Genomic DNA, 12762 nt, shown 5'->3' with positions numbered 1-12762 from the left:
GCATCCATATACAACGGGAGCCACTGATGTAACAGTGAGAAACAGCAGCCATATACAACAGGAGCCACTGATGTAACAGTGAGAAACAGCATCCATATACAACAGGAACCACTGATGTAATAGTGAGAAACAGCAGCCATATACAACGGGAGCCATTGTTGTAACAGTGAGAAATGATTTACCCTGAAAAGAATCAGATAGGTGTTCAAGTGGCAGGGAATCGGTTGTACATGGATGTCTTCAAGCTCATTGAATTCTACACTGATATCTTGCTAATTCTCATTTCATTAAAGTCCACTAAAGTCAACTCTGTAAAGCAGCAGGTTGGCTCCAGGTACTAATGCACATACTGAAGCATTCAAGACAGTATCTATTTACACCTTCCATTTCTTTATAAAATATATTTTTTAAGTAAGAGGAACTGGAGGGTGGGTAGAGGATGGATACTGAAATAGATCCATAACAAACATTCCAAACTAATAGTAATATCTAAGGGCGGCCATTTATATTCACTCTTTATTACTGTTCAAATATTTCATAGGAAAATATTGGTAATGAAAACACTAGGCTGATCTCAAAACTCCTGACCATGCTGCCTCAGCTTGAGTGCTGGGATTCCAAAGCACCAGTCAGAGGCTGAGCTGAGACTTTGGAGATCCCTTGTTCAGCATTGATTGGGGTTGGGAGTGATCTGCATTTTCCCATGTTGTGGGAAGTTAATATATCTTCTCCATTCAGTCCCCTTACAATGATGAGCATGCTGTGCTGTGCCTGTAATCTGAGCTCTAGGTAGACAGAGGAAAGGTGGAGAGTTCCAGACCAGTATGGGATGCACAGTGAAACACTTTGTCAAAATAGACAAAAACCAAAGCAAATGAACTCTCTCTTCTCTCTCTTTCTCCAACCAGAAAAGTCTATAATGAGATACTAACTGAGCAGAAATCGTGAATCCTTCTTTTATGATTTACACATATGTTTTTAATATATGTGGGGAGATTTGACATACAAAGAAAAAGACAAGTTGGATAGAAAAAAATACTCAGAGGATATAATAAATGCTCCAGAAATGAACAGAAGATATAATATATGCTTCATGAATGAACAGAGGATATAATATATGCTTCATGAATGAACAGAGGATATTAACAAAGAGTATATAACAAAAACTCCAGAAATGAAAGAGGATATAACAAATGCTTCATAAGAGAAGAGAAGATATAATAAATGCCCCACAAATGAACAGAAGATATAACAAATGCCCCATGGATAGAGCAAATGCCCCATGAGTGAAAAGAAAAGGATGTTCACTCACAATTTACAAAAAAACAATGCCACTAAAATGTGCCAACTTGAGTTTTTTTCATGTAAATTAAAGTTTTAGATGTTTGTTAAGACTGTGGGGGGATACATACTTGTTCATGTGGCAGTGGAAATGCAGAATTATACAACTCCACGTAGGAGAATTCGTCACTAGGAAAACACAAGATTTATAATTTCCTCGACCAATTTCATAACTTCTTGTTTTATATTTAAACTTTTGATGCATATTTCACCCGATTTTTTGCAAAGTGAGAGATACGAATCTAATTTTCCTCTTCTGCATGCAGCTATTCAATTTTCCCAGCAAAATTTGTTGAACAGGTTGGTTTTTCTGATGTGTGTTTTGGCAGCTTTAGTAAAACATTGGGTAGGTGTAGCTTCATAGATGTCTGGATCCTCCTTCCATTGGTCTACCTGCGCTCTCTCTCTCTCTCTCTCTCTCTCTCTCTCTCTCTCTCTCTCTCTTTCTCTCTCTCTCCTCCTTTCCTTTCTTTGCTGCTCCTGTTGTTCTCAGTGTCATGCCCTTCTTGCAGCTGTTGCTTGTAGCATAGTTTGAGGACAAGGCTTTGATGCTTTCAGAATTGCTCTTTCTGGTTAGCACTGTTTTGGCTATTTGGGATCTTTTGTACTTAAATATTAATTGAATGTTTTTATGTTTGTGAAAAATTTCATTGAATAATGTACTTGGATTTTTATGGAGATTGTATTGGATATTCATTGTTTTTACAGCATGGAATTTGCCAGTCCATAAACATGGGAAAATCTTCCATCCGGATTCTTCATCAGTTTACGTCAGTGTTTTAAAGTTTTTGCTATAGATACCTTCCATTCCCTTGGTTATTTCTAGGTGTGGTAGTTTGAATAGGAATGCTCCCCATAAACTCATGTTTGAATACTTGTTCTATAAGGAGTGGTACTATTAGGAAGTATAGCCTTGTTGATGTAGGTGAGGCTTTGTTGGAAGAAGTGTGTCACTAAGGGGTGAACTTTGAGGTCTCAGAATCTCAAGCTAGTTCTCTGCTTGAAGCCTAAGGACCAAGATGTAGTTCATCTCCTTCTCCAGCACCGTGTCTGCCTGCATGCTGCCATGCTTTCTGCCATGATGATAATGGACTAAACCTCTGAACTGTAAACCAGCCCCAGTTAAACATTTTTCCATTATGAGAGTTGCCTTGGTCATGGTGTTTCTTTACAACAATAAAACCATAACTAAGACACCATGTATTTTAAAAATAGTTTTATTAATTCTTTGACACTTTCATACAATATATTTCTAATTTTTTTAAAAATATACTCTGAATGGGAATATTTCCTTGATTTCTTTTTCAGAAAATTGATTATTGATATGTAAAAAGCTGTATGTTTATTTTGTATCCTGTTGAATGTATTTTCCAGGCTAGAGATTTCTGGTAATATCTATCAGGATACTTAACTACAGGATCATGCAAACAAAATATTTTACTTCCTCCAAATTTGTATTTCTTTTTCTTTTTTTTGCCTTATTTATCATGAAGTAGAATAAGGTAGAAAAGACCAATTATTAGATGCTGGTTCATCGATTGATTTATTTAGTCATTTGTGGGAGTTGCTGCAAGCTCTACAGCCAGCAGGGAAATGAGCTGTGACACAAGCAGGAAACTCAGTTCAGCATGACTTCGCTGAGGCCGAGTCTAGGCTTGTGGAGCTTGACATCAGGCTGCTCATTGTCAGCATATTTAAGTACAGTACAACTTAGAAAAAGTTTTCTGGTATAATATGGTCCCTAGTGCACAAAAAGGCATAATGACACTGTAATTCAGGTCACAGTAAATGTAACCCTGAAGATGTGTTCTATAGCTTAAGGGCTTAGGATCTGGATAGCTTTCAAGTCAGCAGGCTATAAAGTACATGTGATGTCTCTCCTAAGCATGGATTCTCTTAACTGAGAAACATTTATAAACATAATGGAGTCTGGGATAAACATTCTGGAGTATATGGGTGAGGCCTGGCTCTACAGATAGCAAAAGTCATTAGATCCTTAACAAAATCAGCTCCCAGCCTTCTGGGTGGAAAACAGATATGCATTTCCATTGTTGGGGGGACAACCTGGTGTGATTAGCATCCCTGGTTTCTCCAAGAACTATCTGTGAGCACCTATGCCTTCTACAGTGATTTACTTAAAACATTTTATGTACTGCCTAATTGACAATCATGGCTTCACTTGCTACCTGGGACAGAATGGTCTGGAGACATCAGAAAACAATGGACTGTTGCTCTTAACAGCCTCCTGACTGTCACATCGCTTCTTTAAAATATGCTTGTTTGCTTTTCCCACTTTTAGAGTATAAAACCAGAATACAGCTGAACCTGGAATGGAAGCTTCTCAGGAGCTATGGGAACTTTGGTCTACCAGTGAAATCTCCTCTCTTTAATTTTCACTGGTGTAGAGCTTTTATTCCAGATTCCTGAAACACCAGCTAAGGCTTCAAGGGCTCTCTTGGATAACAGATATCTTTGCCTCACTCCTGATTTTAGAGGAAATGTTCTCAGGCTTTCTGTAGCATAGTGTTCTTTGTAAAATATTACTTCTGTTGCTAGTTTTTACAGGGCTTCTATTGCAACATAATTGTTGGACTTTTCAAAGGCCTCTTCTGGGTGGATTGATGTGAGTCACGTTATTTTGTACTTAAGTTTGTTTACGTGTTGTTTTACACAGTGTACTAATGGGTATTGAATCAGCCTTGCATCCCTGGTATGAAACCAGCTTGGTCATGGTGTATGGTTGTCTCCATCTGTTCTTTAAGATGATTTACAAGAATATTTGCAATCACATTTGTCAGGAAATTGCCCAATGGTTTTCTACTTTTGTGATCTGATTTTGTTACCAGGGTGACATTGGCATCATAGAATGTTGTTCCTTCCCTTTTAATTTTGTGGAAGGATTTGTGGAGTATTGATGTTAGCTTGTCCTTAAAGATCCAGTATAATTCAGCAGTAAATCCATCTAGTCTTGGGCTTTTCTTTGTGGGGAAACTTTTTATTACTGTTTTAATCTCATTGCCAATTATAGATCTGTTTAAGTCATCTTGATTTAATTTTGATAAGTCACATGTCTAGTAATTACTTTTTTTTAGATCTTCCAAGATTTTGTTTGTTTATTTTGTTTTATTTTGTTTGTTTTTTGGAATATCTGTTTTAAAAACATTTCCTAATAAACTTCTCTCTTTTTTTGAGATCTGCAATAACATCCTTTTCAGTTCTGATTTTACTGATTTACCTCTTTTCTCTCTTCCTTTTGGATAATTTGGCTAGGAGTTTGTGAATCTTTATCTTTTCAAAGAAACAACCTTTGTTTGGTTGGTTAAAAAATGTCTGGATATGATAGTGATAGTTATACAATAATTTAAACACTCAAGGCCTCTGAACATACACTGAAAACTGATTGAGGTGGTAGATTCCATTGTGTATGTGTCTGTCATCAATTTTAGAAAAATAAAAATTTCTGTATAAAGATTATAATTATTTTCAGAATATATTAGAAAATGAAATAAATCATATATATATATATACATACATATGTATATATATATATATGATTTATTTAAAAAGGAAAGAGAACTAAGTACATAAATCTGGAATTTAATATAGGAACAAAAGTTAATTATTCAGGTTTGTGAGAGAACAAAGTGGTAGGGAAAGAAAATTAATTAGAATAGACTTTGTTCTATATGTCAGAATAGAAATCGTATAAATGTAATTTTTAAACTATCACATGTTTTGCATAATGCAAAGAATTAAAATAATTAAATATATTAAATAATTATATTAAATAATTAATAATAATTATTTAAATAACTATATATAATTAATTAAAATAAATAAATTAGGGCCAGCAAGATGCCTCAGTTGACCAATGAGCTGAGTTTAATCCTGGAACCTTCATGGTGGAAGGAAAGAGCTGACCACTGGCAGTCATTCTCTGACTTCAACAGGTGCTCTATGCAGTCACACACAGATATATGCACAGACACAAATAAATTAAATTTTAATAAACAATAAATTAAAATGAAACAAGTAAATCTAGCTGGTTAGCATAAGTAATTGTACTGGCTGTTTTTGTGTGTCAACTTGACACAAGCTGGAGTTATCACAGAGAAAGGAGCCTTCTTGAGGAATTGCCTCCATGAGATCCAGCTGTAAGGCATTTTCTCAATTAGTCATCAAGGGAGGAGGGCCCCTTATGGGTGGTGCCATCCCTGGGCTGGTGGTCCTGGGTTCTATAAGAAAGCAAGCTGAGCAAGCCAGGGGAAGCAAGCCAGTAAATAAAATCCCTCCATAGCTTCTGCATCAGCTCCTGCTTCCTGACCTGCTTGAGTTCCAGTCCTGACTTCCTTTGGTGATGAACAGCAATGTGGAAGTGTAAGCTGAATAAACCCTTTCCTCCCCAACTTGCTTCTTGGTCATGATGTTTTGTGCAGGAATACAAACTCTGACCAAGCCAGGAATTATCTTAAGTACTTTCAAAACACTTAGTTTGATGGTACATTCTAAGTCACATGCACCCCGAGGCCAAAATCCAGTGCTAAGGAAGAAAAATCTGAACTGTGTCAGCAACCATCTTGTGGATGATTTTATTATTCTCCTGCAGTTACCCTCTACAAGGGCATAATACAAGATAAAGAGCCTATGTATCACATAGATGTATTGAATAAGGATCAGCTAAAAGGTGCAAGATTTTCCTGCCAGAAAAAGAGACCAAATAAAACAAAAGTAGCAAAAGCCATTTACTCTACACTTCAAATTGGGAATATCAATGTTAAAGGGAGATATATCTTTCTGGTAGAACTTTTTTCCTAGTTATATTCATTGAAAGAGCCATTTATTAGCCCACTGAAAAGGTCAAAAAATCTACATACCATATACACATATATGTAATATGTATGTGATATATATATATATATATATATATATATATATATATATATGCATATGAATGAATGAGACATGGAGATAAAGGAAAGATATTAAAAGGAGAAAACTATTAGGAAGGGAAAAGGTAGAAGAGAAAGCCATGGGATATGTTCAAATATATATTATTCTTAAAACTAATCAATTTTTTTTGTTGTTTTCTGTTTTTTCAAGACAGGGTTTCTCTGTATAACCCTGGGTGTCCTAGAACTCACTCTGTAGATCAGGCTGGCCTCAAACTCAGAAATCTGCCTGCCTCTGCCTCCCAAGTGCTGGGATTAAAGGTGTGTGCCACCAATGCCTGACAAAACTAATCATTTTATAAAAATAATAGATACTAATAATCTTTAAAACTATTTAAAGAGTGTCTTATTCTGTACACTAATGTGGCCTCAAACTCATGGCAATCCTCCAGGCTTCAGCCTTTTTTAGTCCTCTAATTACAGATGTGAACCATAATGTGTTATATAAAAGTTATTTGAACATAAAATTTATGAAATAATATTGTTGCAGAAAGAAAAAGAGCTAAAATCATGTTCAGTTCACCATATTTAATTCCCAGATCACAAGAAATGTGGAAGATCTTACAGGGAACCAGGAGGATACAACTGTCAAACTCCAAATGGGCCATGAAAAGGTCCAGTTTCTTAAGTACATAGAGTGTTAGGGAGGAAAAGGCATTTACTTTTAAAAGCTACTTTATAGATCTGTTAATCCAATAGATCTTGTTTGGCCCCTGGTTGAAACAATGTAAGATCAAGAAGTTATGAAGAAAGGTGTGACTCTGGCTTGAAGATTAAACATGTTATAATACTAATTTTTTTGTAAGTTATATTAAACGGTGTTACCATTTTTGAAAGAATCACTGTTGTATCTATTGAAGTCGTTAATGTTGAAAAGACTACAAATGGCAAGTGTGAGGAACTGGTATGAGGAATGAAAAAAATCTGGCCATAAACAAAACAAATTCAATGCCTATAAGTTAACTGTACTATTTAATGTACTTTTGTATATATATTGAATTCTCCATGACAAAAGGTTAAAAAATTAAGGAATTCAACTTTTGATGCCACTCCATAGGAGAAAACATGTGCATGCTTGGAGAAATCCTAGGCTCTGGGGGTTGAACCTATGACTTTTACTATGCTCACTAGACATAGCAGCAAACTGCCTTCTCAATTCGTCTCTCTTTACACGTGGAATAGAGTGGCCCTGGCCGTCACACCTCATCGGCAAAGTTCCTTTGGATGACAGTTAATGCAGAAACTTACAACCAGTCAAACTGCAGAAAGTAAGCAACTGTAGAATGCTCAGCCTCTTGTGGGGCATCTATCTTAAACTCCCTCTCCAAAGTTCAGGACCCATTGTGGCAATGGAGGCAGAAAGATTATAAGGGCCAAAGGTCAGGGAGGAAGAGAGTGAGAGCCTCTTCTGAGCAAAGACAGGACCACTGCATTCATGAACTCACAGCAGCTGTTGCTCAAGGAACAAGATCAATCCAGTCTCCATTCTAAGGGGGATGAGGAGGGGTTCACAAGCCCTCACTCCTAACTGAGGATTAATGGACTGCTGATGGGTATCTAGGAGAAAGGGGTGGGAGAATCAATTTTCTTAAGGGTATGGTTCCTGGGAGGTTAACCATGCTATAATATATGAACAACACGGGTTATTAAATTTAAAAAAAAAGATACAATGTTAGGGGATAGGGAGGTAGGGGTGGATCTGAGAAGAATTATGGCGAGGAGTTGAGGTGAATATGATTAAAATACTTTGCATGGAATTCCCAGTGAAAATATTTTTTAAAAAAGAAATTGAACATACATTAGTTTGTTGAGAAACGGTTTTCTGGACGATTAGCTCGACGTCTGGGAAAGGAATGGCCATGGCCCTTTCTTTAGTTGACATCTTCAGATGTACAATGTGGCTCCCAAACTGTAGGTAAGGCATGGCGTTGGGCAGCTCCCATACCACTGTGAGGAAGATATCGTCTTCTTTCCCCTTTTGAAGAAGAGATTTAGTAAATGGGGGGAAAAAGGCTCAATGAGTTGTTTCCTTTAAGCTGCTCTTAAAAAGAGTAAAGCAAACACAGACTGGTACCCCATTATTATTCTGTGCTGTTAACTCTCAAGCATTGTTCTTCCACTCAAAACATAATTTTCTTTGCTTCTCACCCTCCATGGTATCCAGAAACCTGAATGTGATACCAGGCATGGAAGTTTTCATAGCTCTACATGTACATGCTTTATGTCGTCTCTGTATCACTGCTGGTTCGTTTGATGTCAAACTGACACAAACTTGAGTCTTTTTAGAAGAGGGAACCTTACCACCCCCCCCCATTTGCCCTGTGGGCAAGCCTGAAGAGTATTTTCTTTACTAATGATTGATGTGTGAAAGACCTACTCCACCATGGGTGGTGCCACCCCTGGGCTGACCATTGTGGGTACATTAAGAAATCAGGCTAAGCAAGCCATCAGGAGAAAGCCAGTCGGAGGCACTCTTCCATGGCCTCTGCAACCATTCCTGCTTTGAGTTCTTGCCCTTACTTTCTTCAGTGATGGACTATAAGCTAGTTGTGTTTGTATGCACGCATGTATGCTTATATGTGTACATGTGTGTACAAGCATGTGGAAGCCAAAGACTGAAGTCAGGATCATGCTCAATTGATCTTCCACCTTATTTACTGAGACAGCATTTCTCAATCAAATCCACATGTGCATATTTTTATTTCCTTTTGTGTTATTATAGTTTATCCCATTATATTTCAGTTTTCTAAGTAATTATTGGTAGTAATGTTGTTCATTTCTGACTTTTGTATGGACATAAAAGCCAAAAATTTTGGGCTGGTCCTTTTACTAACAGAACAAGGATCCTTCCAGAATAAAAAGTGGCCAGAACAGAGCAGGGATGACTCCTGTGGGAGGGATGACAGTGGGCTGCATTCTTAGTTCTAGTGTCACCTAAGTCTTGGAGTACCAGGTTCCTACTTTCTTTGGTCTTTATTTTTTTTCTTCAACCTGTGAATGGTTAAAATCTCTTCCATTATTTAAAGGTGTGGTACTGAGGTTTCTATTTTTTCATCTTTCTCTCTCTCTCTCTCTCTCTGTGTGTGTGTGTGTGTGTGTGTGTGTCTGTGTCTGTGTCTGTGTCTGTGTCTGTGTCTGTGTCTGTGTCTGTGTAGAAATTCTTTGGTCAGCTTTGTTGGAGTAAGAAGAATTTTAGCAATGACCAACGGTCAGTGAGATATCGGGTTCCAACAGAGCAAAACTTCAAAGCTGCTGTTTGGTCAGGGCTTAGATCCTGAGGCCTCTCATGATAGAAGTCTCCGAGATTAGAGTCCAATTTGCTGTGAAAAACTCTGTGAGTGAAAGAGACAATGGTCTCAGGAAGGTTCCCTCAGTTTCACTGTTCACTGAAATTCTGGTCTGATTTACATACTATATTGTCAACTCTGCAATGTGAAAACAGGAGATTTCCTCAAATATCTCTCATATATTTATTACTTTCTGTCTTTCAAGAAATTTCTCAATAGTTTATTCTTTCAACCTTTAATGAGCATCTACTATGGGCAGAGCAAGAATTCAGATAAAAATGAAGTGTCTGGTTCTTACCAAGCTTAATCTAAGGCTTTGCATGGAGGATAAGAGTAATCAATGTAGAAATGGCTAAACCAGAACCCAAATCATTTTTGATATGTGATGGTCCTATGTGTTCCAATCTGACCTTGAACGTATTCTGTAGCTAACAGTGACCTTGAATTTCTACTACTTCCTGAGTGCAAGGATTATATGTGCCACCACACCCAGTTTATGTGGTACTAGAGATCAACACTAGGGCTCTGTGCATGCTTAAAGCAAGCAGTCTATTGACCAAGCTGCACCCCCAGCCCAGAAGCATGGTTTACTTTGCAGCCCTTAAAGTACGGTGGGCATCTGTGATTCCTGTCATTGTGATGATTGATCATGGCAAGTTCCAGAAGCCATAGGCACTGTGCTTTACATGGGTGCCAAAGCATTCTCCACAGCCGAATTGTGGACTATGTGGACAAGAAGGGAAGAACCTATAGCGTGGGGATGATTTTCCCTTTCTTTCAGTTAAAAAGATACTACGCACCCAAGCCAATGTTGGTGCTTCATCACTGAAATCCTATTCAAGAGTTATTTTCTGATCTTAGCTTCCAGAGAACAACAAAGGCAATGTTAGTCCTTGAGGTCTAGCTGACCAGGTGAGGGCCACACAATCAGGATAAATGATGTTGGCTTTTAAAAAAAAAATGGAAGAAGGCATTAGTATTCCTAGGTGGTAATAGATTCTCAGGAAAAATAAATTAGCCTATTTCAATCCTTCCCAAACAGCCCTGAGCAGATTGCATCATTAACCTTAAACTACACAAAGTAATTTTGGTGAGAAATGGAAAAAGTGATTTGAGCATCTTTGAATGTTTTATGGGCTGTAAGGGACATAATCTGCTGAGGGACCTTCCTGAGGAGCAGAGGATTATTGCCAAGGGAGGGTGTGAGCAATGTCAGCAGTGGCTGGTGTATTTGTCACTGTGATCTTTCTGATATCCAGTTTAGGGGCTCCTGAACAATGCTGAAGCAAAAACATGATGGGTTGGATGCTGAGCCTGGGCAGCTGTGCTTGTTGGCATTTGCTTGAACTTGAGCCAAGTTGGTGAGGGGCATCATAGGACAGTTGGTGGATAAGCACTGTCTTCACCTGACTGGCAAGAGGGGAGTTGATGGGGGATGGTAGAAATGTAGCTCAGTCAGTATATTACTTGCCTAATATGTTTGAGGCCCTAGACTGAAGCCCTAGCAGCACATAAAGCAGGTATGGTGGTTTTGCCCTGGGGAGGTAGAGGCGGGAGAACCAAGAGTTCAGAGTTAGTTTGGGCTACACAAAACCAGAGAAGAGAGAGTGAGACACATACAGAGATAATACAGAGAAACATACAGAGAGGCAGAGAAAGAGGAGCACAGAGAGAAAGAGGCAGAGAAATGGGGAGACAGACAGGCAATGAGAGACAGAGACAGACAGGCAGGGGCAAGAGCAGGGGCAGGGGCAGGGGCAGGGGCAGGGGCAGGGGCAGGGGCAGGGGCAGGGGCAGAGACAGAGACAGAGCAATGAGAATTTCTATTGGCTATCCCCTAGGAAGACCATCTGCAATGCAATCATGGAAGCAGGGTTCATACCTGGATCACCTTGATGGTTCCATTGCGCTCCAAGGCAAGGATGAGGTGCTGATGCTTCACTTGGGGCTTGAGGAAAAACAGGCGCAGCAGGCCATGTTCCTCCTCCACCCAGTCTTTCCCTTCGGGCATCATTTTCAATTCTTGCCCACTGCCAAAGTCCCAGATCTTAACTGTTCCTAATGGCATGGAGAAAAGTGACTGTGGGTGAGACAGTGTGCAGACAGCCTGATTCTTAGCCCAGGGGTCAGTGATCCTGTTGAAATGTATCCTGAGATGTGCATTTCTGTGGGCCTTGATTTGTCATAGGCTGATCAAAGAAGCAAGCAGCACTGAGTGGTGTCTTGAAAGCAATGAGTGTCTGCTTTGGTTTGGATAGGTGTCCCCAAAAGGCTTGAATGTTGAAGGTTTGGTTTCCATCTTGATGCTATTAATGGAACCTTGGGTGTTGGGGCCTAGAGGTCCTGAAGGTCATTTATTGAATCACTTAGTCTTTATGCCTAAAAAACATATGCCCACTCATTTTAATCAACTGGTTCATGAGGACGAATTTATTTAACAAATATACTCCAGGGTAAATATATTCTGAATAATATGTGCAGCTGGCCACACCATCTACTCTAGAGCACGTAGCTCTTTCATGAGATGAGAAGCTGGGGCTTTCTAGTCAAGTTACTGCTTCTCCTCCCAGCCTAACATCTCCTTTCCACATCTCAGTCCTTAGCACTAACACTGCAATGATGTGACTGTGTTCCCTTCTGCCAGGCAACTCTGTGCCCCTCTCCCAGGCTACCTCCATTAGCAACACTCTTACCCCATCCTTTATTTGCTCATTACCAACACCAAGCATTCATTATACCCAGGATGCCCTACACAGTGGCAAGAACTATCCAGGGTACCCTGAACAATGACAAAAACTGTGGCTTCTAAAATGAAAACCACTATCTGCATTCAATCACTCTACAGTTTGTAGGAAAGCAATAAAAAGAAATTATGCCTAATGAGCACTCAGGAGGCAGAGGAAGACAGAGCTTGAGGCTAGCCTGGTCTACATCATGAACTCTAAGCCAACCAGAGTTGTATGTTGAGATCTTATCTAAAAGTCAGTCATCATGTTCATCAGGCACCCACTCATTCCTGGCTTAGGTAATCACTCAGATTTCCTCATGTTGGCAATGCTGCCTGTCCAAGCAAGTCAGAGACCAGTGTGTGTGTGTGTGGGGGGGTACTCCAGTGTGTGGGGTACTCCAGTGTGGAGGTACCCCAGTGTGGGGCATATTCCAGTATGTGGAGTACTCCAGTACAG

General features: G+C 39.1%; 1 protein-coding gene across 1 annotated transcript in view; it reads right to left on the bottom strand.

Moving 5' to 3' along the window:
• Positions 1-12762, bottom strand: part of Wdr64 (WD repeat domain 64) — a 118370-nt gene that overhangs the window by 29920 nt on the left and 75688 nt on the right. Inside the window, exons 14-16 of the mRNA XM_028755285.1 lie at positions 11460-11635; positions 8089-8265; positions 1409-1411 (exon numbers count right to left, since the gene is read on the bottom strand). Coding sequence (XP_028611118.1) covers positions 1409-1411; positions 8089-8265; positions 11460-11635 — 356 coding nt within the window. The remainder of the gene's footprint in view (positions 1-1408; positions 1412-8088; positions 8266-11459; positions 11636-12762) is intronic.

This window comes from Grammomys surdaster, unplaced genomic scaffold (assembly GCF_004785775.1).
Source record: "Grammomys surdaster isolate TR1022 unplaced genomic scaffold, NIH_TR_1.0 126051, whole genome shotgun sequence".
In the NCBI taxonomy this organism is placed as follows: Eukaryota; Metazoa; Chordata; class Mammalia; order Rodentia; family Muridae; genus Grammomys; species Grammomys surdaster.
Note: the sequence above shows the minus strand (reverse complement) of the source record. Positions and strands in the feature narration are given on the sequence as shown.